Source organism: Medicago truncatula, chromosome 3, assembly GCF_003473485.1.
Source record: "Medicago truncatula cultivar Jemalong A17 chromosome 3, MtrunA17r5.0-ANR, whole genome shotgun sequence".
NCBI lineage: Eukaryota > Viridiplantae > Streptophyta > Magnoliopsida > Fabales > Fabaceae > Medicago > Medicago truncatula.
Window position 1 is genome coordinate 36,251,486 of NC_053044.1, and position 22,864 is coordinate 36,274,349.

The 22,864-nt window shown below is 32.4% G+C and overlaps 4 protein-coding genes and 2 non-coding genes across 8 annotated transcripts; 4 read left to right on the forward strand and 2 right to left on the reverse strand.

Annotated features, from left to right (window-relative positions):
- The first annotated feature begins 2,334 nt into the window (after positions 1-2,334).
- On the forward strand, positions 2,335-5,240 carry LOC11418015 (G-type lectin S-receptor-like serine/threonine-protein kinase At5g35370). The gene has a single exon (XM_003601031.4). It carries the CDS (start codon positions 2,456-2,458, stop codon positions 5,093-5,095), a length of 2,640 nt encoding a protein of 879 aa, XP_003601079.1. The 5' UTR covers positions 2,335-2,455; the 3' UTR covers positions 5,096-5,240.
- A 44-nt stretch (positions 5,241-5,284) lies between these two features.
- Positions 5,285-6,986, reverse strand: LOC11415879 (flavonol synthase/flavanone 3-hydroxylase). The gene is made up of 3 exons (XM_003601032.3): positions 6,480-6,986; positions 5,998-6,325; positions 5,285-5,915 (listed from the first exon to the last, which is right to left on the reverse strand). Exons 1-3 carry the CDS (start codon positions 6,932-6,934, stop codon positions 5,703-5,705), a joined length of 996 nt encoding a protein of 331 aa, XP_003601080.1. The 5' UTR covers positions 6,935-6,986; the 3' UTR covers positions 5,285-5,702.
- Positions 6,987-11,432: 4,446 nt separating this feature from the next.
- On the forward strand, positions 11,433-14,430 carry LOC11415909 (flavonol synthase/flavanone 3-hydroxylase). The gene is made up of 3 exons (XM_003601033.3): positions 11,433-11,896; positions 12,061-12,388; positions 14,054-14,430. The coding sequence occupies exons 1-3, from the start codon at positions 11,433-11,435 to the stop codon at positions 14,264-14,266; spliced, it is 1,005 nt and encodes a 334-aa protein (XP_003601081.1). The 3' UTR covers positions 14,267-14,430.
- Positions 14,431-17,181: 2,751 nt separating this feature from the next.
- Positions 17,182-17,252, forward strand: TRNAG-GCC (transfer RNA glycine (anticodon GCC)). Its single transcript has one exon. It is a non-coding gene; the product is annotated as a tRNA-Gly (tRNA).
- A 5-nt stretch (positions 17,253-17,257) lies between these two features.
- On the forward strand, positions 17,258-17,344 carry LOC112420570 (small nucleolar RNA snoR114). Its single transcript, XR_003010751.1, has one exon. It is a non-coding gene; the product is annotated as a small nucleolar RNA snoR114 (small nucleolar RNA).
- A 1,198-nt stretch (positions 17,345-18,542) lies between these two features.
- Positions 18,543-22,322, reverse strand: LOC11433913 (fluoride export protein 1). Of its 3 annotated transcripts, none has more exons than XM_024779938.2 (7): positions 21,923-22,322; positions 21,090-21,473; positions 20,894-20,971; positions 20,681-20,779; positions 19,891-20,083; positions 19,291-19,715; positions 18,543-19,145 (listed from the first exon to the last, which is right to left on the reverse strand). In XM_024779938.2, exons 2-7 carry the CDS (start codon positions 21,420-21,422, stop codon positions 18,918-18,920), a joined length of 1,356 nt encoding a protein of 451 aa, XP_024635706.1. In that variant the 5' UTR covers positions 21,423-21,473; positions 21,923-22,322; the 3' UTR covers positions 18,543-18,917. The 3 variants fall into 3 exon arrangements, with proteins under 3 accessions (XP_024635706.1, XP_039687376.1, XP_003601082.1); XM_039831442.1 differs by lacking the exon at positions 21,923-22,322 and adding an exon at positions 21,580-21,727; XM_003601034.4 differs by lacking the exon at positions 21,923-22,322 and having other exon boundaries at positions 21,090-21,566.
- Positions 22,323-22,864: the final 542 nt, after the last annotated feature.

The following is a 22,864-nucleotide window of genomic DNA, read 5'->3' on the forward strand; positions in this document are numbered from 1 at the left end:
TTGATAAGGTTGAAAAACATATTTGATTATTGTTGTTGTTGTTAGCGTTGAGATGGACATTTTGTGTCCGTCTTTCTGATTTTTTTATTGCGCTAATGCATATAAATTATAAACAATATTTTTTATGAAATTTTGATTAAAATTATATGTATAGATATTTTTGAGTTTTAAATAGTAACAAGCTAAGATAATATAAAAAAAGTTATAATAAAAATTGTTTTCCTTTTCGATAACACCAACAATAATTTTGATTCTCCCTATACTGTGTCAATTTGGGTTTAAATTTTTTGTACGAAGAAAAACAAAATTTTATAAAAAACATTGTTCATAATTTATATAGAAATTTCGAATAGAAAGACATGGGTGCTCGAACGATACCACTCTCTCCGTCCCAAATTGTATGTCACTTTAGAAAAAAAATTGTTCCAAATTATATGTCGCTTTACAATATCAATGAAATATTAATGTTACTTTTCCTATTATATCATTAACTATTTATTACTCTTTATTCTTTCAATTCATTTATTTATCTTTCTAATATCATTTATTAAAGATAATTTTGTAAAACAACTCATAATATCTCTTTCCCACATAATATTAATTACATTTCTTAATAAGTGTGAAATATCCAAAATATCATAAAATTTGGAAGGGAGGTAGTATAAAATAAAATATTATTAAAATGTTGTATGAAGCATCCTCACGGCAGCGAAGCCACCAACCAGCATGTGGGGCGTGGCCAAGCCTTGCAAACAGTTGCGATGAAATTATTAGAGTCACAGTCATTATGTCAACTCAATAATTCACACAATTTGGGAACCCCCACAACGTTTACCGGATTCTAAGTTCTAACTATCATATTGATCTAGATACATCCTCCGGTCATTAATATAAATAAAAATTTATTTTTTAGATATATTTAATTAATGATGTACGTGGTCTTTATTATATATCACATATATCATTAATTAAATATATCTAAAAAGTAAATTTTTATTTATATTAGTGATCGAAGGATATACATATTATTGATTATACTAGTTTGGTCGGAAAAGGATCATATTGGGCGTGTTTTGTTGAAAATTTCATTTTTATATAGGGCTAACCTTGCATTAATATCTTGTAAAATGCAGATGTTTGACATCGTAGACGTGATCACAAGTAAACATATATGTGTAATTTTTTTTAGCGGAAATATATATGTAAAGATTAGTTACATTAGTTAGTTGTTCTTGTTAACTATAAAAAATTATTAATATCACCCATAGTAGTAGTTGAAATTAAAAAAAAAAATGTGGTATATATCTGCAACTTGTCACCAAGAGTAGAAGTATATTCTTTTTGTCAAAGTTAAAATTTGTCTCATTTCCTGCTATCTCCGATATATGATTTTAAATTATGGTCTTACTAATTTGTATCCTTAAAACATATGTTAAAGATTTTAAAAGTAGCAAGTATTTATTGAAAAAAATTTATTTCACATGAAGTATTTAAATTTTTAAAAATAAATTAACACAATTTTCAATGGAAAATTTCTATGTTTAGTATTAACATGTGCACATGTTAGCATTTCCATTTGAATTATTATTTGCAACCTCAGCGGCGGACACACATGATTTTAATGTCTCCGTATCGGTTGTACTATTTATAATATGAAGGTTCACATCGTAACTGTGACTGTATAAATACCTTAATTAAATAGGAGTGTTATTTACAACTATTTGGTTGATAACTTATGAGACAACTATAAGTTACAAAGTAAAGGTAAGTATTTGCACGAAAATCAAAACAACAGAGATATAAAGTAAAAATAATGTGAGTATGAAAGAGAAATTGACTCACAAATTATAAAAAAAATGAATGTTCAAATATCATTTCTCTAATTTAAAGGCATGCTTCAATGGCCATGTCTCTACACATCCTTTTGCGTTTACTTCATTCTTCTATACTATAGTTTTTCTTTTTTTTTTGGTCAAGTTCTACACTATAGTTTTATCTTCTTTAAATAATCAAATAATGCTATATCATGCATGTAACAGCAGTTATTTCATCACAAAATATAAAACAACTACTCATGTCATAGGCAGACCAAGAAATCGTCACATTTTTAAATAAGTCGGCTTTATTTTATCATAAAGAATATAATTTCATTTTTGACAACTAAAGTACTCAGAACAGACAAATAAATATATTAAAGATTTTTTTATTCTTGCGTGTCTATATTATATAATCACTAAACATTAATAATGGCCACCTTCGTAATCAATTGGAATATGGAACCAATTTGTTAGATAGAAGAAGGAATGCATGATTTTCAATAGTCAACTCAAATATAGGTAGCAGAAAATGGAGAGCATTGAAACAGACCAATTCAACTTTTTTCTTTTTTCCCTTCCTCAATTCAAATATCATTTCTCACTTGTCACATTTTTATTTTTCAACAAATTATCACACCATGAAACTAATCATAAATTTTTCTTCCACTATTTTCCTTTTGTTTACTACTTCCATATCCGCTTACACATTTTCAGATCATATCTCACCGAATTTCACTGCTTCGTATCTTCAATTCATCGCTAACACTGGAACATTTTTGTTGTCTAGAAACAAAACATTCAAGGCAGCTATATTCAATCCTGGTAATCAACAAACAAGTTTCTATCTATGCATCATACATGCCGCGTCAAACACGGTCATTTGGTCTGCTAACCACGCGCCCATCTCAGATTCCGATACAGTGAAGCTAACTGTCGAAGGGATTACAATTTTTGACAAAAATGGAAATTCTAAATGGTCAACACCACCACTTAAATCACAAGTACAAAAACTTTCACTCACTGAGATGGGAAACCTTGTGTTACTTGATCAATCCAATGGTTCTCTTTGGGAGAGTTTTCAACATCCAACCGATACAATCGTTATTGGACAACGATTATCGGTTGGAGCATCATTGTCGAGTGCTTCATCGAATTCAAATTTGTCAACAGGAAATTACAAGCTGACAATAACTTCTTCTGATGCAATACTTCAATGGCATGGACAAACATATTGGAAAATTTCTATGGATTCAAAAGCTTACAAGAATTCAAATGATGATGTTGAATACATGGCAGTAAACACAACAGGTTTTTATCTCTTTGGACATAATGAACAAGTTCATGTATATCAAGTTGGTTTATCAGTAGCCAATTTTCGTGTCGCGAAATTGGCTTCCGATGGCCAATTTACTATTAGTAGCTTTTCAGGAACAAATTTGAAACAGGAATTTGTTGGACCAGATGATGGTTGTCAAATTCCATTAGCTTGTGGAAGAATAGGTTTATGTAATGATAATAGTTTATCATCATCATCATCATCAACTTCTTCTTCTTCACCGGTTTGTTCTTGTCCTTCAAATTTCCATGTTGCATCGGGTAATCTCCATGGTTGTGTTCCGAACGATGTGTCTCGTACTTTGCCATTAGCTTGTAGTTCTTTAACAAATAATAATCATAGTCAGTCAAATTCTTCAGTTGTTTCATTTTTAAATATAGGCTATGGTGTGAAGTACTTTGGAAATATTTATTCTGATCCAATTATGTTTGGAGTGAGTTTATCTGATTGTCAAGGTCATTGTTCAAGTAACTGTTCTTGTTTGGGAATTTTGTATAGAAATTCTTCTGGATCATGCTACATGATTGAAAATGAGTTAGGATCCATTAGTAATGGAGGTGAAGGTGACATGTTAGGCTTGATTAAAGTTAATATTGGCCATGATATTGATAATGAACAAAATTCTCAAAAAGATGGATTTCCTGTTATTGCTGCAGTGCTATTACCAATTGTTGGGATCATTTTTTTATTGGCTCTTGTTTTTTTTCTTATGTGGAGAAAATTTACAAAGTCGAAAAAACAAGAGGTGAAATTAGGGAAACAAATCTCAATCTCACAACATTCTTCAGGGGACTTGGATCAAGATGCCTTTTACATCCCTGGTTTACCGACGAGGTTTGATTACGAAGAACTTGAGGTAGCTACTGATAATTTCAAGACTCTGATAGGATCTGGTGCATTCGGCGTAGTGTACAAAGGTGTACTACCTGATAAGACTATTGTGGCAGTTAAGAAAATAATCAACATTGGAATTCAAGGGAGGAAAGATTTCTTCGCCGAGATTGCTGTTATTGGAAACATTCATCATGTTAATTTAGTTAGACTCAAAGGCTTTTGTGCTCAAAGGGGACACCGAATGTTGGTGTACGAGTACATGAACCGCGGCTCACTCGACCGGAACCTCTTCGGTGGACATCCGGTTTTGGAATGGCAAGAGAGGTGTGATGTGGCCCTTGGAACAGCGCGCGGACTCGCTTATCTTCACAGTGGATGTGAGCAAAAGATAATTCACTGTGATATCAAACCAGAGAATATTCTTCTGCATGATCAATTTCAAGCTAAGATATCTGATTTTGGACTTTCGAAACTCCTTAGTCCAGAACAATCTGGTTTGTTCACAACAATGAGAGGAACTCGTGGTTATCTTGCTCCGGAATGGCTTACAAATTCAGCAATTTCTGAGAAAACTGATGTATATAGTTTTGGAATGGTGCTTCTTGAATTGGTAAGTGGTAGAAAAAATTGTTCTTTCAAGTCAAGAAGTCATAGCATAGATGATGATCATAACAACAGCAGTGGTAATAATGGAAATTCATCAAACTCATCAACAACAGGACTTGTTTATTTTCCACTATATGCATTAGAGATGCATGAACAAAAGAGTTACATGGATTTGGCTGATCCAAGGTTAGAAGGACGTGTTACAATCGATGAAGTGGAGAAACTCGTTCGTATTGCATTGTGTTGTGTTCATGAAGATCCATCACTTAGGCCTAACATGGTTACTGTTGTTGGAATGTTAGAAGGTGGGACTCCATTGCCACAACCTAGGATGGAATCTTTGAATTTCTTGAGGTTCTATGGTCGTAGGTTTTCTGAGGCTTCTGTTATAGCAGAAGAGAATGAACATGGTTCTGTGAGGATTCAACAACCGCGTGATTCAACACGTTTCGTTAGTCGATTTTCTTACATATCTTCACAACAAATCTCAGGACCAAGATAGTGAATTCTGTTAATTAATTGTGCTTTCTTTCTTCTAATGTTAATTTTGTGTTCATATGTATAAAGGATGGCATCTCTATGTAATTTGAAGTAAAATGAAATGTATGATTTATAAATCTTCATATATAAATACTATGCTGAATTTACAAGGCATCATCATGACCTGTACATATGTTTTGTAGCAGCTAGCTCATATGAAAAATATTTATTAAGGACTGAAACAAGAGAATCAAATCATGAAAATAATTTTGGTTCTCTTAAGATCATGAAAAATTGTTCTAGTTGGATTTTGCTAATACATTATTGTCCTTGAAAGAAGGAAGTGGTCACATTAGCCTATCTATTCTTTAAAATTTCAGTACTCATAGCTTATGAAGATTGATCTTGTTTCCATATCTCATTGCGAACAATCACAATCCCATGACCTTTATGCCTTGTACTCTAAACCTTATCTTATTTCCATCAATATGTCATCATAACTACTATTTTAGCTAATCACTACAGTTGAAAAAAGTGGTAATCAATATAAAGTCTCATTTGAAATGATGTTAATATCACGCGATACAACTCTGCGCTAGCGGTAGCCATCATATTTTACCCTTTGTTTCCTACTGGGGAATCTTGTTGAATTTGCGATAGCGATACTCAGCATAGGTTTTTGTTGAAAATTTGGCAGGGTTTTGATCATTGACGAGCGGAGGAAGAGGTCCAACCACGACCTCATGTGGAGGAGCAACAAATACTGCCCAGGACATACGCTTGCGTTCCTTGTTCACCAAGCTTCTGTGCAAGACACTCTTGTACCTCCCATTGCTCAACACCTACCATGACAAAAAGAGTATATTTTGTACAAACTTCATTTTTGTATAAATAATATGATACTAAAATGTGACATTTCATTACCTCAAGTTGGTCACCAATGTGCACAAAGAGTGCATTTTGCAAGTAATTTACTGCAACCCAATTATTGTCCTTCCAAACTTGAAGGCCTGGAACATCATTTGGAACAAGTAGTGTAATGGCAGACATATCAGTATGGGGCTCAACTCCTAATGCCAATTCAGGTTGTGGACATGGTGGATACATATTTATCTTCATTTCTAATTCTATTTCTTCACCTCCCAAACAAGACTTCAAAGTCTTACTCTCCAATTCTAGTCCTTCAGACAAAAGCTCCAAAATATTGTCTGTCACCCTTAACATCTCTTTATTGTATTCTTGTACTACTTCCCTACCACACACAAAATAATATATCAATTAGTTTATGTTTGTTTAGTATAATGAAAATAACTTAAAAAAAGTAATGAAAAATCAATATGTAACAAACGGATGATTTTGTCACAAAAAAAAAAGTTGTAACAAACGTGCTCAATGTAAGTACAAACCTGTACGAAGGAGGACTTTTGGGCCACATCTCAAAATTCAACTTAGAATGAGGAGACATGAGATGAAAATAATAATCAACCCACTCAACCTTTTGTTCAAGGTTCTTGGTCATCTTTGTTCCATAGCCATCAAATTTACCACTAGATGGATCATTTGCATATGTCTCTTTCTCCTTTTGAGGGAGAGAAAAAAACTCCTGGCCCACATCTTGCAAACTTTGAATAAGTTTTTGAGATATACCATGGTCAGTGATCACAAAGAAACCCCACTCAGAAGCAGCTTCATTGATTTTCTTCACTAAAAGGTTATGTGGTTGAGACAATGAAATCATAGGCACAGTAACACCCTCCATGGCCTTTGTATTCTCTGGCCTTTCATTTGCTAAGCGAATGAATTGTGGTGGAAGCTCCTTTAGCTGATTACAAGCTAAAGTTTGTACTCTTTTGACTTCCATTAATTTTAATGTGAATGATCAATTATTTTTCCTTCAATTCTTATGATATAAGATCAATGTAGGAGAGCTATATATATTTGCATGCAACCAACCATTCAACAAAGTATATTCAAGGAATTATAATACCAAACATTTAGATGTGAACCGAATAAAGAAAATCACTTTACAGTATAAATAAATGGTTTCAACCATATTACTCCTTCAATTTAGACATGCCATGTTATCGTTTTTGCAACCAAATTAAGGCATAACAACAATAATAAATAAAAGTTGATGCTTAAACTTAATTTGGAGTTACTTCCAACAATAACGGTAGATGGTTGAATCGAAACTCTTTTATTTTTCTTAAAACTTGTTTAAGTTATAATCCAATTGGAAAAAAATATTTTGTTGTTTTTCCAGCAGAAAAAATCTAATTGCATTTTTAGTGTCAAACTCAAAGGTAATCCTTAGTGTGTGTAACATTACAATGCAATTTAGTAATAGTCTTCGTCCACAAGTCCTAACTCAACTGGTAAAATATCAAAATTGTTAGACCGAACGCCGTGATCGGAATTCGAACCCCGACACCTCACGGGTTCGAACCCCGACACCTTCACTTATGTGTAAGTTTATAATGGTTTTGTTATTTCGTCTATCTATAAAATAATAAAATAAAATAATAGTCTCCTCTTGCGAGCTTAAACTGTTTTTCAATTGCCCGTAGCTTTTAAAGATACTACTTCAAGAGAGCTTGAACTTAGAACATACATCGATATCCATCATTTTCATTCTCAATTTTATATTTATGTCTTAACTAAAATAATTTCAAAATCAATTGAAAATATATCATTTTATTTAATTTTATATTTATTGGTTAGTTCAGCTATTAATTTTATCAAACAATTCAAATTCAATCATGGAGATTACGAGTTATTCGCTATCAAAAAGTTTATCCATTATTCTACATAAATTCATCTGTCATCAACTAAACTAACTTACACGACATCCACCACTTTTCACCATCTTGTTTTATTGACAAATTTGTGGTAACACCAAACATTTATTTGACTCAAAAGTAACACCAAACTCATTTAGTTGGTGATACTGGAAATTCAACGGATTGTCCTTCAACAAATAGTCAATGAGTCTTGGGGAAAGTGTGAAAGAGGAACTTTTAAGATCCATTTCTGAGATTTTGGAGGCTAGAGTTTTCGTAGACAATGTTGGAGTTTAAGATTTTAAAAAGAAAAAAAAGTTAAAAGAATTTAATCAAAAAATAAATTTAAAAAAATCTAAGATCTATAATCATATAACAATTCAATTACATTTTATATTATGGTTGATTTAGAAAGGAAAAAATAAGCTCATCGTGGGGAGGATTAACAATTATTTAATTGATCTTCTGTTTGTTAAATGGTGTGGCTTGTGCATCAATTTCCTGCTTTTTGTTTTTAGTCTTTGCCTATAAATTTTAGTTCAAATGACAAATGTTAAAGTTTTGTATTTTGATGTTAAGTTGAGCATAACGTTTTATTATGGTAGATTAGTATAATTTGTCTTTGCAATTAAGTCATATTTTGCATTAATGATCTATTTACAATTTTATATAATTTTAATTTTAGGTAAACTCGTACGAGTTCTCAAGTCGAGTTTACGAGTCGAGTATACATAGACAAAACGAATTGAGGTAAACTCTCGAAACATTGGTTGGGAGGAGTGAGGAGTGAAGAACTTTGGAGGGAGGAGATGAGAAGGAAATAAGAGAAATATTAGATCTTATTTGAGCGGTTTTGTACAAAATGATAAATAAATTATTATCATTACTATATTTTTTATCATGGTTATTAAAAAAAAATCTAAGATTTATAATCATATAACCATCCAATTACATTGTATAACATGTTTGATTTAGAAAGGAAAAATAATCTCCCATTTCCTCAAAACGCTTCTTTGTTTGGGACGAGGAAATGAAAATGAAAGAAATGATGTACCCTCAACTTAAACGAGGTTTAATTTTCTTCATAACATAAAATTTCATCAAAACAAGGTAAACTCAATAAAATCTAATATTTCTCTTATTTTCTTCTCATCTTCTACCTCCAAAGTTCTTCACTCCTCTCTCCTCCGAACCATCAAATACAACTTTAGGGTCTATTTAGGTGTTTAAGAAGGGATGTTGCAGTGAACAACTTCATTAATAAAATTAGTTATCGGAAAAGGAGGGGAAGGGAGGAGAGGGCAAAATCTCAGTAAAAGGATGGAGGAAAGAGGAATGTAAGAAATGATAATCAATCAACTTGAATGAGGAGGTTTATTTTTCTTTATGACACAAAATTGGGGAATTATAAAATTATATTCAAGGGGGATTTTAAACGGGTTAGATAAATTCTTCACATTCAATCTAGGTTATTAGGTTATTGTATACTCTCAAAATATAGAAATATATTAATAAAAAAATTATTTATTATTCTCTATAGAAACACTCTTTTAAACAAGATGTTAAATCTTTTGATGGGAAATTTTGTCATTCATTAAGGTTCTATTCAACTTGACGGATTAGTCTCAAAAGTTGTGCTCAAATGATATTTGATTCACACCGTAATAATAACTTTTTCTTTATTTTCTTCTCATCTCCTCCCTTAAAACTTCCAAATAGAGTTTTATCAAAAGAGAAATGATATTTGAATATCCATTTAGTGACAACTTTTGCAATAATTTTCTCTCTCATACTCACATTATTTTTTACTTTATCTCTCTATTGCTATGGTTTCCGTGTCAATGCCACTTTTTTCTTTGTAAAGTATGGTTGTCAAATAAGTTGTCACCAAATTGATTGTTCAAATAACACTCATCTTTATCAAATTAGAGACAATTGTGTTATTTAGACAAAAAAAAAAAAAATTGCATCATATCCCGATATTGTATGAGAATGGGTGTGGATGTTGTACATGATCAGAGAAAAATGACTTGAGGTAGGAGAAAAATAATATAAAAATAAAAAATAGTACAAATATGTTTTCACGCGAAGTTTGTGTAGAAAATATTTATTAATTAAGGAATCCATTTTTCCTGTTTTACGCACACATATATAATTTTTACAAAAGTAGTAAATTAGTAAGGAATAGTCACTATTTGATGACAAAAATCAAGCAAGTGTATTAGTTTGTCGACAAGTAGTCAAATCTATAAAGTTCAGATATTGATTGTTAGTACCATGTTTGATAACTACAAACTATTAACATAGTTTAAATTGATTACTAAATTTTAAGATATCTGAAGAAAATACTTATGCCAGTCTTGGCCAATAGCACTTTTCAATTATTACTACCCCATAATTAAGTACACAAATCATTATTAGAATATGTCTAATGTTAAAAACAATCGAACAGTTAAATCAGGTTAAGCCTCAAAAGTAGGGTTAGTGATCATTGAGACCTAGATCGGTTTATGGACATTCGTAAACACATAAAAAAACATTAAGGGTGTGTTTGATCTGCTAAACATGACAGAATAACACAACACAAGGGAGAACAGTACGTGACAAACTTTCATGGTATTGAATTATTTTTTAACAATCGTATGATTTTTGGGTGACAAAAGGTTATTTTAGTATTTTAGACAAATAGTAATTGGAACGGAAAGTTGTGATGTGGTTTAGTGAGGGACAATAATTTCAATTTTTGTCATGTCTCTTGCTTTTTGTTTGTCATGTCTCCCTGAAACAATTTTACAAATCAAACACTGTACAATTGAAGTTGGTTGTCATGTTATTCATTTTTTTTTAGCTGGTCAAACATACCGTATATATGAAATTAATCGAATAAAATACCAAAGGAATCAATTGCGTTTATATGATAATTTAAAATTGCATGATACAACTAAATTTATGATTTTGTGGGATAATTTTGTGTATGATACAAGGTTAAACAAGACAATTTATTTTGGCTTTATAATTAATTTAATATTTTAAATTAATGTCATATATAATAATTTTAATATTAGGTAAACTCATACAATTTTATAAGTCTATTCAATATAGACAAAATGAGTTGAGATTGAGGTAAAAACTTGTGACAATTTTGTTTTTATTTTTTTAAGGGAAAATTTTGTTTGTGATTATGTCTTTTGGTTTGTATAGCAATGATATTTTCCGTAACCAAAGGTCAATATTATACCAGCTTATATGTTACATACGAATTAAAAGTTTTTACAATTTGAACCATAAACTAACTTCAAGTAAATAGTCACATATCATATCATATGAGATGTATTCACCCGCTTTCACGGAGAAAAATCTTCCGCTTCATGCAAGTAAGCACACCATCAGTTTCCCATGATTAATTTTACCCACTAACTAATTAGAAATCTACATATTTGAGACCTTTAATAAAATACTATATAAGCAACTTCTTTTTTTTAGTTAAAACTATATAAGCAACTTCTTTAATTAAATTACTAGAGGTATATATAGATTTGAAAAGTTTACATTTGATTAGTTTAACACACAAAAGGAATAATGGAAAAGACACAAAGAGTGCAAAATGTAGCTTCATTATCGAATGAAACAATTCCAGCAGAGTTTGTTAGGTCCGAAAAAGAACAACCTGGAAACTCAACTGTTAGAGGGACCCAATTAGAGGTTCCTCTAATTGATTTTAGTAACCCAGATGAGGAAAAAGTGTTACATGAAATCATAGATGCGAGTTGTAAATGGGGAATGTTCCAAATTGTTAATCATGAAATACCTACAGAACTTATAACCAAACTTCAAAGTGTTGGAAAAACGTTTTTTGAGTTACCTCAAGAAGAAAAGGAGCAATATGCTAAACCTCCTGATTCTAAATCTATTGAAGGTTATGGATCTAAGCTTGGTAATGATATTGATAACAAGAGAGGTTGGGTTGATCATTTGTTTCATAAGATATGGCCACCTTCGGATATTAACTATCGATTTTGGCCTAAAAATCCTCCTTCTTACAGGTTACTTATTTATGCATGCCTCTTATTACAAGCTTCTATAATTCTCCTAATTCGATCGGTCAATCGATTGTTAAATTGTAAATTATTACTAATGAGCAGTAGGTCTTATAAGACTCATGAGTCATTATATATATGGTCGGTTAATTTTGATATGTTGGCCGCAGAGAGATCAACGAGGAATACGGCAAACACCTACATGGGGTTGTAGACAAGTTGTTCAAAAACTTGTCAATAGGGTTAGGGCTTGAAGGTCATGAGCTAAAGGAGTATGCAGGGGGTGATAACATGGTTCACTTGTTAAAGATCAACTATTACCCACCTTGCCCCTGTCCTGATCTTGTTCTTGGTGTTCCAGCTCATTCAGACATGTGTTTTATCACGCTTCTTGTCCCAAATGATGTTCAAGGTCTTCAAGCCTCTAGAGATGGACAATGGTACGATGTTAAGTATGTCCCCTCGGCTTTTGTAATTCACATTGGCGACCAACTGGAGGTATATATACATGTCTTGCATAGTTGCATTGTACCTTAATGTTTGATTATTGTTTTTGTGACATAAAGAGATAAGTTGAATTTCTTGCATCAATTTTCTATAGAAAATTTACATGTATGTATAGTAGAGGATAGGTTCTTCTAAAATTTGAAAGAAAGATAAAAAAAATTAAGGCTTAATTGCGTTTTTGGTCCCCTATGTTTCAAGAAGTTGCGATTTTGGACTCCTAACTAATCAAAATACAAAATAGCCCCCTTTGTATTGGATCTTTGGTAGTTTTGGCTCCCTAAACCAATTTTGACTCGGTCAACGCTGACGTGGCACTTTAAAGGCGACACGTGTGCATTGTTTTAATTAAAAATAAATAAAAAAAGCCACATATAAATTAAAGAATTAAATAAATGAAAAAAAAACAACAAATAATTAAAAAAATAAAAAATAAAGAAAAAAAGGAAGGAAATTGTGTTCCAAAATCTGATTTTAGCTCTTCTTCCTCTCACCTCTCTCTAAAACACTGATTCAAGAACCTCTCTCTAAAAATGATGAGTAGCTCAATGCAAATGTTCTATCGAACGAAGCGAAAGTTTCGTTTTTATCAAAAGAAAAAGGAGCATATTACATGCACTTTGGTATATATAAAGGGCACAAAACAAGGCAGCTATATTAGTTGCATGTTGCTTATACATAACTTGAATAAGAATCACACCTCTATTGTTCCATAACAATCCAATAGCCTGATATATTTATCATATAAATTCTTTTTTCCCTCTCTTACTCTGTCGTTTCCTATTTGTATATTTATTATAAACTGCTCAGTTATTTGTTAATTTGCAGTTATAAATGCAATATTATCAGTGTCAGCATGAATAATGCAAGAATATCTGAATAATCTTTAATAGTATGAATATCTATTCTTGAATCAGTTAAAAAGTGTTTTAAAACTCCTCATCTGAGACTCAATAACTCCTACATGTTACCTTGAATGCATGAATAAGAACTCCCTGTATTATCAATTTGATGATCTCCCAAAAAAATCAGAACAATCACATATTGTTTACATTATTAAAAGTATAATGATAGTTTCTATTTATATTTCCTCATCAACTCTATTCCTGAATGCTACAACTAGATTACATGTGTTTAAAAAATTAGAATGTCACTTTACTTCCTCGTGATTCTGGTTACAATTCGAATATGAGAGAGATTCAATCAGAGCAAATTCATGGTGTTGATGAAGCAGTGACAGAAAGCTTCAAGATTTTGGAACAAAGAGTTTTGGAGAGAGAGAATCAGTGTTTTAGAGAGAGATGAGAGGAAGAAGATGGAGAATTAGATTTTGGAACACGATTTCCTTCCTTTTTTTTCTTTCTTTTTTATTTCTTTTAATTATTTGTTTTTTTTTTCATTTATTTAATTCTTTAATTTATATGTGGTTTTTTTTATTTATTTTTAATTAAAACAATGCACACGTGGTGGCTTTGAAGTGCCACGTCAGCGTTGACCGAGTCAAAATTGCCAAAGATCCAATATATATGAGGCTGTTTTGTATTTTAATTAGTTAGGGGACCAAAATCACAACTTCTTGAAACATAGGGGGCCAAAAGTATAATTAAGCCAAAAATTAAAGTAGAAATAGTATAACTGATTTATATATGGTGACATCAGATAATGAGCAATGGAAAATACAAGGCTATATTACACAGAACAACAGTGAGCAAAGATGCAACAAGAATTTCTTGGCCAGTGTTCATAGAACCGCAACCAGAGCAAGAAGTTGGGCCTCACCCAAAACTGGTTAACCAAGACAACCCACCAAAATTCAAGACCAAGAAATACAAAGATTATGCATACTGTAAGCTCAATAAGATCCCTCAGTAAGTGAAACTGCTTGTACCAATTCAGACATATTGCAGGCTGTTATAGTATAATTAGAGAAAAAGCTAAGTCCTCAAAGTAGAGTGGACAAATTGGTTAGTGAAAATGGACTTGTGTCACTTGATCTAATAATTAATCCGAAAGGAGGAGGAGGAATGATGTGTAAAAGAGGAAAGAAATTGTTGTAAATAATAGTGTAAATAGTAATGTAGTTTTAAATTCAATTTTTTTAAAGGTTGATTTTATAAATTAGTATAAGGAAGAAGAAGAAAAAGTTCAATTCAACAGACTACAAACACTTAATCACTATATCTATCTAAACGTAGAGTTAACATCAAAGCACAAGTGGTTTAATGGTAGAATAGTACCCTGCCACGGTACAGACTTGGGTTTGATTCCTGGCTGCTGCAAAAATACGTTTGCTGTGATATTTGGGTCAAATATGGTGACGGGTTTATACTATCGTTTTGTCTTCTAGGATGAAAATTCGATATAAACATTCATTATTTTAATCAATTTATTTGTTCATTTGATTTATAATCATCATACTTTGACTATCAGACTGATCAAATTAAATTTAATAAGACTTAACTTACAAACCAAACTATTCTCCTGAATTTGTGCCTCCTCATCATCAACTTATTTCATCTTGTATCAAATTTCCATGTTTAAGCTTTCGACCATGGACACACTGTGACTCACCCCTTTGAACTACACCTTGACACTACCAATAGAAGATTAAACATGAAAAAACTGATTTCTTTACAGGAAATAAAAATAAATCACCATAGGCAACCAAAAAGAAAGAACAAAATTTGGGAATTTTTTAACAACCTAATTGCCTTATTTGATAATAAGAAATTCGAAGAACAAAAGAAATTGTACCCAGATTTATTGTTCGAATATGAATCTTCGATAATTCTAGAGTTTTCTAGACATAATAAAGACATAGGTTTTAAGTTCAAATTTTTTAGTTCATGCTTAACTACAGTTCATGTAGTTTACACCCACGGCCCACCCACTCAAATGATGATTTTTTTTTTTTTTTTAAAACAAAACACAAAATGATGTACTGCATGCAACATATTTGATATATAATTAGATCTTTAATGAACTGCAACGGATTTGAACGAACTGCCTTCGATGGAAAATTAGCAGATTTTCAATAGAAGATGAAAGATGTTGACGATAAGGAGGCAGACTCGGGAAATGTGCCAGGATAAAAAAAAATTCATTAAAACAATTAAATTGTAGTTTACATGTTTACCCATCACTTTGAATTACTTTGAAAAGGAAGTGTTGGGTTTTTGGTCCAAAGTGAAAAGGTGCACTATGCCGGAATACTAGTCAGGATCCGTTGACACCACTTACACTAAATCTCAACCGTTGAGTTTAATAAATCCTACGTTGCATAATAAACAAAAACTAAGTACCTATTTGCCATCACGGTGGGTGCCCACCAAAACCACGTTTTTCTAAACTCTCCAATTTGGAGCTTCTTTCTTTTGACGGTGGAACTGTATTGGGACGCACAATTAAAGTAGAAAATGTGATGGCAAACCTAGAGCTGTCAAAATGGGCGGTCCGGCCCTAAACGGGCCGGCCCTAACGGGCTTCGGCCTTTATCGGGCCGGGCAAAAAAGCCCGGTTGAAAAACGGGCTTGAAATATACTACCCGAGCCCAGCCCTACACGGGCCCGGGCTAACAGGCCGTATTAAAAGTCACATTCTTTTAATATAAAAAAGTACTATAAAATACTCCTATAGATTTTTTTATAAATAAATTTTTATTATGTTTAAATAATGTCTAGCACAAAAAAAAATTGTAAACATTTTCGTACACTAGTCGTAAAGTAAAACGGCGAGGAAAACAATTTTAAATAAATTAGATACGTTATGGTTATAGATATTTACTTCCCTAAATAACGAAACGAGTAAATATAATTTTATATTACATTCATATGTGTTAATTCATTGAATCTTCACTTTTATTTTTTAGTTTGATAATCAACTAAGTAAAGAATTATTTGAAAAATATATATAATTTATAGGATTTTTTTGTTATGTGGGCTAACGGGCTACCCGCGGCCCTTTCGGGCTAGCCCTAACGGGTACCGGGCTTTTTAGGGCCGGGCTAAAAAGCCCTATTAAAATTCGGGCTCAATATTTAAGGCCCAAGTCCTATAATTAATCGGGCTAAACGGGCCGGCCCGTAAGACCCGACCCGTTTTGACAGCTCTAGCAAACACACAATAAGCCAATTTGAAATCAAAGCACCGTATCACTTCTCTTCTTCGGTTGGGAAAATTGTGAATCAATTTCTTCTCCAATAGATGAGAATCAATTCATATTACTTTTCTTTTTGTTTAGGTTGTAAAGATCAATTTATTGTTGGATAGGACTTCAATGGAGATCAAAATTTTCCCTCAATAGATTTAATATTGTTGCATTCTCATAGCATGATTCTAATTTGAGACCTCTGATTATCATCAGTATGATATACCTTATCATCTCTTCCAAGTGTTATTGGATAATAATACTTATTAGTTTGACTTAATATATGTTTTTATTATTTCTTATGTTTCTAACATAATCGACCGTTGACGTTTCGTAAAGTTAGCATTTAGTATAATTTTTTCTTTTTGACAAGATTTAGTATAATATGTTATATTTTGCATTAAACTATTGTATTATTTTACAGCGTCTTTATAATCTTAATAAATATCACATATATATTAAACAATATAAAAAGTTTGAAATTCAATTTTTTAAAAGAGTTGATTTTGCAAACTAGTATAAGGGAAAAAATATATTCAAATAAACGCACTGCAATCATGTGATAACTATGCATGTATATAAACGTTCTTTCAAAACAATAAAAATATATGTATATAAACGTAGGATCCGTTAACATGAAAGCACCAGTGGTCTAGTGGTAGAATAGTACCCTGCCACGGTACAGACCCGGGTTCGATTCCCGGCTGGTGCAATTGTTAGCTGTGATGAAATTTGTGTCAAATGTGTTGACGGGTTCATCACTATCGTTTAACTTCGGTTGCGAAAACTGGCACATCTGAGCTTTCTTTTTGTTTTTTTTTTTTACCTTTTCAAAAATCTTCAAATTTTGCTTTAGCAATCATCATTGGATTGGAACCACACAGTAGTGAATTTGTGTGCCTTCAAATTGTTGAGTCCCTAGATCTTTTGTAAAAAGATTGTTATTTTTGAATTATGCAGAATTTAATGGTGTGCTGAATTTCAGCATGTATCAGCTTCTGTTGAATGTAACAACTTACAAACAATTACAATGTCTTTCTAGACATCTCTAAAATGTCTACATCAAAATACACCTCTTTATCCTTTATATCTTACGAAATTTATGTCATGTAAGTACAATATTAATCTAACAACTAACTAATAACATTTGTCATTAAAAAAATACAATATTATTAACCAATCCATGAAACAGGTACAACTGAAACACATCAAGCTTTTCTCACATAAAACTGTAGTACAATCAACTTGTTATTTAGTCTCATATTTTCATGTAGATTGGGAGATATAGAGTTCTGAAAATAATACAACCAAAATCAATGTATGTACGCATAATCCAAAGAACTGAATCATAGGAATAACTCTGCTTTATATTGTTGCTGAAAAAGTAAAACAATTTCTAAGACCACCTTCTGATTTCTCCCTCTACTGCTATATAAAAGTATAACAATTAAAATAATTTGTTTTCTTTACAAAAGTAAAAACAAACTACTGCAACAATAGTCACTGTTTGTTGCAAACAGGCAATATATCAAAATGACATTAATCTCAGTAGTGCACATGTATAATTCATTATGCACGTCCATGTGAGCTTAGCTCAGTTGGTAGGGACATTGCATAATTTATGCAGGGGCCGGGGTTCGAACCCCGGACACCTCACTTCTCCCCAATTTAATTGTGTGAGCTCTAGTCACTAAGCTACTTGACCAAAAAAAATAAATCATTATGCACAAAACACTGATAAAATTTGGATAAAAGAAGTATACGACTACACGAGCTCAATGTCTAGAATCATCTCTACCAAACACTGATAAATTTTGGATATAACACCTCCACGATAAGAAACTTAACAAACGGATCAATAATCAGCTGCATCTTTCTCCTTAACTTATCAACCACGTTTACAAAAGTTTTGTAACAAAACCAAAGAATATATTAAAATAATTATGCTATATGATTAAAAATTGTAAAAGAAACAAAAGAAAAACATAAACTAGAATAATAGTTCACCAGAAAAGATTACTTCATTTGATTTAAATCTTGTTAAAACTTACAAAGGAACATAGCCAAGTAAGAACCAAAATAAGCATTAGACGGAACAATCGCGTGTTCCAATTAAATAGTTAAAGTGTAACACAAAACTGCATCTTCAACCACTCAAAAAAGTGTGCTGCTTGGTGCTGCAGGTTGAATGGGATTCAAACTCAAAACCACCACCTTCTTTTCAATAGTGGTAAATACATTACTCCGTTTCTTCGAATCGCTCGGTCCCAATGTAAAAATATTGTTATCTTTGGAATAATTAGGGAGGATGCTACCACGGTTTGATGTTTCGACCACACCGGATCAAGAGTTAAAAACATGATTGCATTACCAATTGCTACGTGTCAATGTCAAATCCCTTTGTCCAATAAGGAACGCAATATATTAAGATTCCAAAAGAGAACGAGACACATATTGTAATCGCAGCATATGCATATGCTCTCCAAGGGTCGCTACTTTTTCTCATTGCATTAAACTCAGCAGCAAAAGTAGAGACAGTACTAAGGCACCCCATCACTCCAAACTGTATTCCTGCTACAACAGTATCACAATTCCTTGTGTTCACCTGCATCAAATAAATAAACGCTGGTAAAGGATGCCGTTATCTTAGTATTGAAGATTTTTGTTATCTTTGTATTGAGAAAAAAAAAAAATTGCCTAATAAATTTGCTGATTCAAAAAAAAAAAAAAATGCTGGCAAAGAAACTTACTGCATTCTTTATAGTAGAAAGTGCAGCCATAGCACAAGCAGCTGATACATTGGCAATTAGAGTCCCAAATGGTATCCATTTAAATCTTAAACCATCTTTTCCTAACCCATGTCCATTAAGCCTCGCTAAGAACCATCTAATCCACACACCTATAGGTCCAACCATGCAAGCAAACCACAACTCAGCAGCACTGCCACCACGCTTGAACTTAGCCTTTACTAATGCACCACTGACACCCCATAATACGCCCAATATCACCAAGAAGATCATCATAATTGTCAATTGGCGACGGTAGCTGTCTACTTTGAAGTTGATCATAAAGGTACCGTTTTCTGGTTTTGTAATATTCTGCCTGTTGAGAAGCAGTCTGAAACCCTTTGCAGTTTCAATCCCAAATGCGATGGAAACGGCAACGAGAGCTAAACCTGAAAATTTCCAATTGTCAAACAACATAATATCAATTGAGTCATACTGAAGGGAAAAACAAAAGATCAATTTAACTACTTGGGATAAGTATCAAAAGTGTAAAAAAAAACTATGATTGAATGAGATATAAGCTTAAAATAATGTTACACACCATCATGAAATGAGCTTAATTACCTATTAGAAAGCCAAGTGAAGAGATGACCCAGTGGCCGGAAGCACTGAGTTCAAGCATTTTTTGATTCCAACCACTGAAGGTTGTAAGGCTCCCCAAGTAACCAGTTGTTATAGCTACGGCTAGATGCTCTGACACATTAGATATGTCTTTTTTGTATACAACACCAAACCATCCCATTAAAAATGAACCGATCTGAAATGAAATGTAAGAAAAAAAGTGCATTAGCATCATGTTATCTGAATCAGGTTCCTTTTGTGTGCACTTCAAAATCGGGCTTAAGTTTCACTTTCACCAACAGCAATTTAAAACTTCTAAATTGATTATAATAAAACAAGATTCAGAACTAATTTACAACCGAGATCTTTAGATAAATAAAGCGTGTCATTTTTTAAAGTTTGCCAGTGAAACTGTATTTTAGAAAGATGCAAAACAATTTTTTTCTATTGTTTATCCTGCAATAGATCAAAGATTTAGGATGTGCAAAATCGAAAAAGTGGCTAATCTTTTTCTGTCATGGCCCATGAGAAAAGGAATGACTAAATACTTAAACCTCTAACTAAATGTAGAAAATTTCTATTTGGATCCACATCCAGAAGGTGTTAATCTTTTTCTGATTTGTTAGACAAGCAATAGATATGGTGAATTTAATACATATTGTGCTTTTAAGAATGTTATTACAATATTATTTAATAGCTATGCTCCTGGCCAAACAGTATTTATCTTTGTGAAACACACCACAACACATAAACAAAAGACATAAAAATAATGAAGATGGGAAAGGGGACATACCATATTAGAAGGAAGGTCAAGGTAAAGAATAGTATGGTTGCTAGTCACGTTGGCAACCCCAGGGCCAAATAATTTTTGCAGTAAATATCTTGTGATGACCTGCATAGTTATTATGAAAATTTGTGTATTAGCTTACAAGTACCATTATCAATATCAGTATTAGTATAGCTAACAATTCAAGCTAAATGAAAACTTAAAAGGTTTGTGTATTACCCCAAGAATTCCGAAAACAGCTAACTGAGCCGTACATGAAACATAGTCTAGAAACTCCGGCAAACCTTTAGATGGTTCCTGAAAATATACAAAATCAACTATCCATATATGATTAATCGGCGAACATTAAAAAACTGATATCACAAATCACAATCACATGGCAAGAAGTGTGAACGGTTGAATGAAGAGTGCTTACAAATTTTGAGTCTTGAGAACCAACTCTTGCATCGGTAGAAAGAGGAGGGGTGGATGAAAGTTGATGAGGCAAAGGTCTAACAGAGGAGTTTGGATGCAATGTATGCAACTCCTGTGGAATGGAAACAACACCACCACCACCACCTCCATTTTCAGAGTGAAAACTGTTGCTTTGGCTGAACCTTCTGCTCGGAAGAGCTCGATCTCCAATGTCACCGGCTTCTGAAACACTCTCGCAATCAATACCGTTATCTGTGTGATGGCTTCTATGACTTGACATGCTCAACGAACGCCTTTTAATTGAAGAACCACCATCACTGCTCATTCTCTCCATGTCAACGATTCCAACACCAAACTAGATGCAATTTTGACTCCTCCAACCACCCTGCAACTTGGACAAGATTGAGTTATAATTTAATACTAACGCTTTTCTATTTATTTATTAAACAAACACATTATGATTAATTATAAAATGCGGTGTGTGAAAATACAAAAACTAATTATCTCTTACGCAACCAATGTTGACTTTATGCATGGAATCACGAGGATAAATAAGAATCAATGATGTCAACTAAATTGTATGGTTTTGATTTTAAATTAATTTTTTTTCTTATTTGAATTTTCTGTCGTCAGTCTCTCAGGATAAAGTAGCTGGAAATTCATACAGCCATTGAATTATGAATGCATCAAAATAAAAAAAAAATAAAAAACTATTTATATATAAAAAATAAAAGATGACGTAAACTTGATGTGCCCAACAAAGGAGGCTGAAACGCAAGATGTCGTTGTCAAAAGAAAAGGAATTGGAGAAGAAATGTTTGAATCACCACTTACCCTTTTGAATGAGGGGACGGCGGCGAATAAGTCCGGCACAACTGCTCCGGCGGCGAGTAACGGCAGCTCCGATGACGTTCGTGGAAGAAACGAGTTTTTTTTTACTTGTTGAAAATAATGGCAAGAGAAGACAGGTGAGATTTCTTTCCCCATATTATCTGGCAGTTATATTTTAACGGAAGACATCACAGCTCAGGACTCACATGCAAACGATGGGCATAGATTATATAAGTGATTCTGGTTAAGCTAGCAGCATTTTCTTTCCCCACCAAAAAGTTTCAGCTTATTAATTAATCATCACGAGACTATGATTAAGGATGCTTTTGTTTCAGTTTTCAGAAAGAAAAAAAATTGATTTTGTGTTAAAAGTATCTGGAGGCATAGCCGTGTCAAATCATGGAACGCAGGAATCATGGCCAAAAAAATACACACGATTTTTTTTTGGTGGTCGAGTTTGAAACCAAACCTTCTATAATCAACTGTTAAATTCATGAGGACAAATATACATGAAAATAAAAATAAATTGCAATATTTTAAAAAAAATATATATTAAAAAATAACCAATTAACCAAATCCATGTGATAATTAATTTTGTGTATGTTTCCTAAAAAATTAATTAATTTTGTGTATGTTAGTTTTCGTTCACAACAAATTACCATATGATACATTCTCCATAGAAAGGAGGAATAAGATAAGGATCATTCCTTAAAAAAAAAAATTAAGGATCATTAACCACCACAAAATAAAGAAATTGAACATAAAATTTGGGATGGCAAAAAGGGTCAATCTGCCCCGTTCTGCCTCACCCCATCAATAATCTATCTAAAAAGGACGAAGTGGGGGCAGACCAATTAATGATGTAGGGTTGAAAATTTCACTTCATCCCCGTTTTATGACGGTCCGAAGAGTTGACCCGTCAATGTTTCTTTTTAAAAAATATTT

Excerpts from the sequence above, each read along its gene's own strand:
- LOC11418015 (XM_003601031.4), top strand. The coding sequence starts at position 2,456 with ATGAAACTAATCATAAATTTTTCTTCCACTATTTTCCTTTTGTTTACT.
- LOC11433913 (XM_024779938.2), bottom strand. The coding sequence starts at position 21,422 with ATGGAGAGAATGAGCAGTGATGGTGGTTCTTCAATTAAAAGGCGTTCG. Across the intron at positions 20,084-20,680 it reads TTGACCTTCCTTCTAATATG|ATCGGTTCATTTTTAATGGG; the intron begins GTATGTCCCCTT and ends ATTTCATTTCAG. Across the intron at positions 19,146-19,290 it reads TTTCTACTATAAAGAATGCA|GTGAACACAAGGAATTGTGA; the intron begins GTAAGTTTCTTT and ends TATTTGATGCAG.
- LOC11415909 (XM_003601033.3), top strand. The coding sequence starts at position 11,433 with ATGGAAAAGACACAAAGAGTGCAAAATGTAGCTTCATTATCGAATGAA. Across the intron at positions 11,897-12,060 it reads AAAAATCCTCCTTCTTACAG|AGAGATCAACGAGGAATACG; the intron begins GTTACTTATTTA and ends TGTTGGCCGCAG. Across the intron at positions 12,389-14,053 it reads ACATTGGCGACCAACTGGAG|ATAATGAGCAATGGAAAATA; the intron begins GTATATATACAT and ends TGGTGACATCAG.
- LOC11415879 (XM_003601032.3), bottom strand. The coding sequence starts at position 6,934 with ATGGAAGTCAAAAGAGTACAAACTTTAGCTTGTAATCAGCTAAAGGAG. Across the intron at positions 6,326-6,479 it reads AAAAGTCCTCCTTCGTACAG|GGAAGTAGTACAAGAATACA; the intron begins GTTTGTACTTAC and ends TGTGTGTGGTAG. Across the intron at positions 5,916-5,997 it reads ACATTGGTGACCAACTTGAG|GTGTTGAGCAATGGGAGGTA; the intron begins GTAATGAAATGT and ends TTGTCATGGTAG.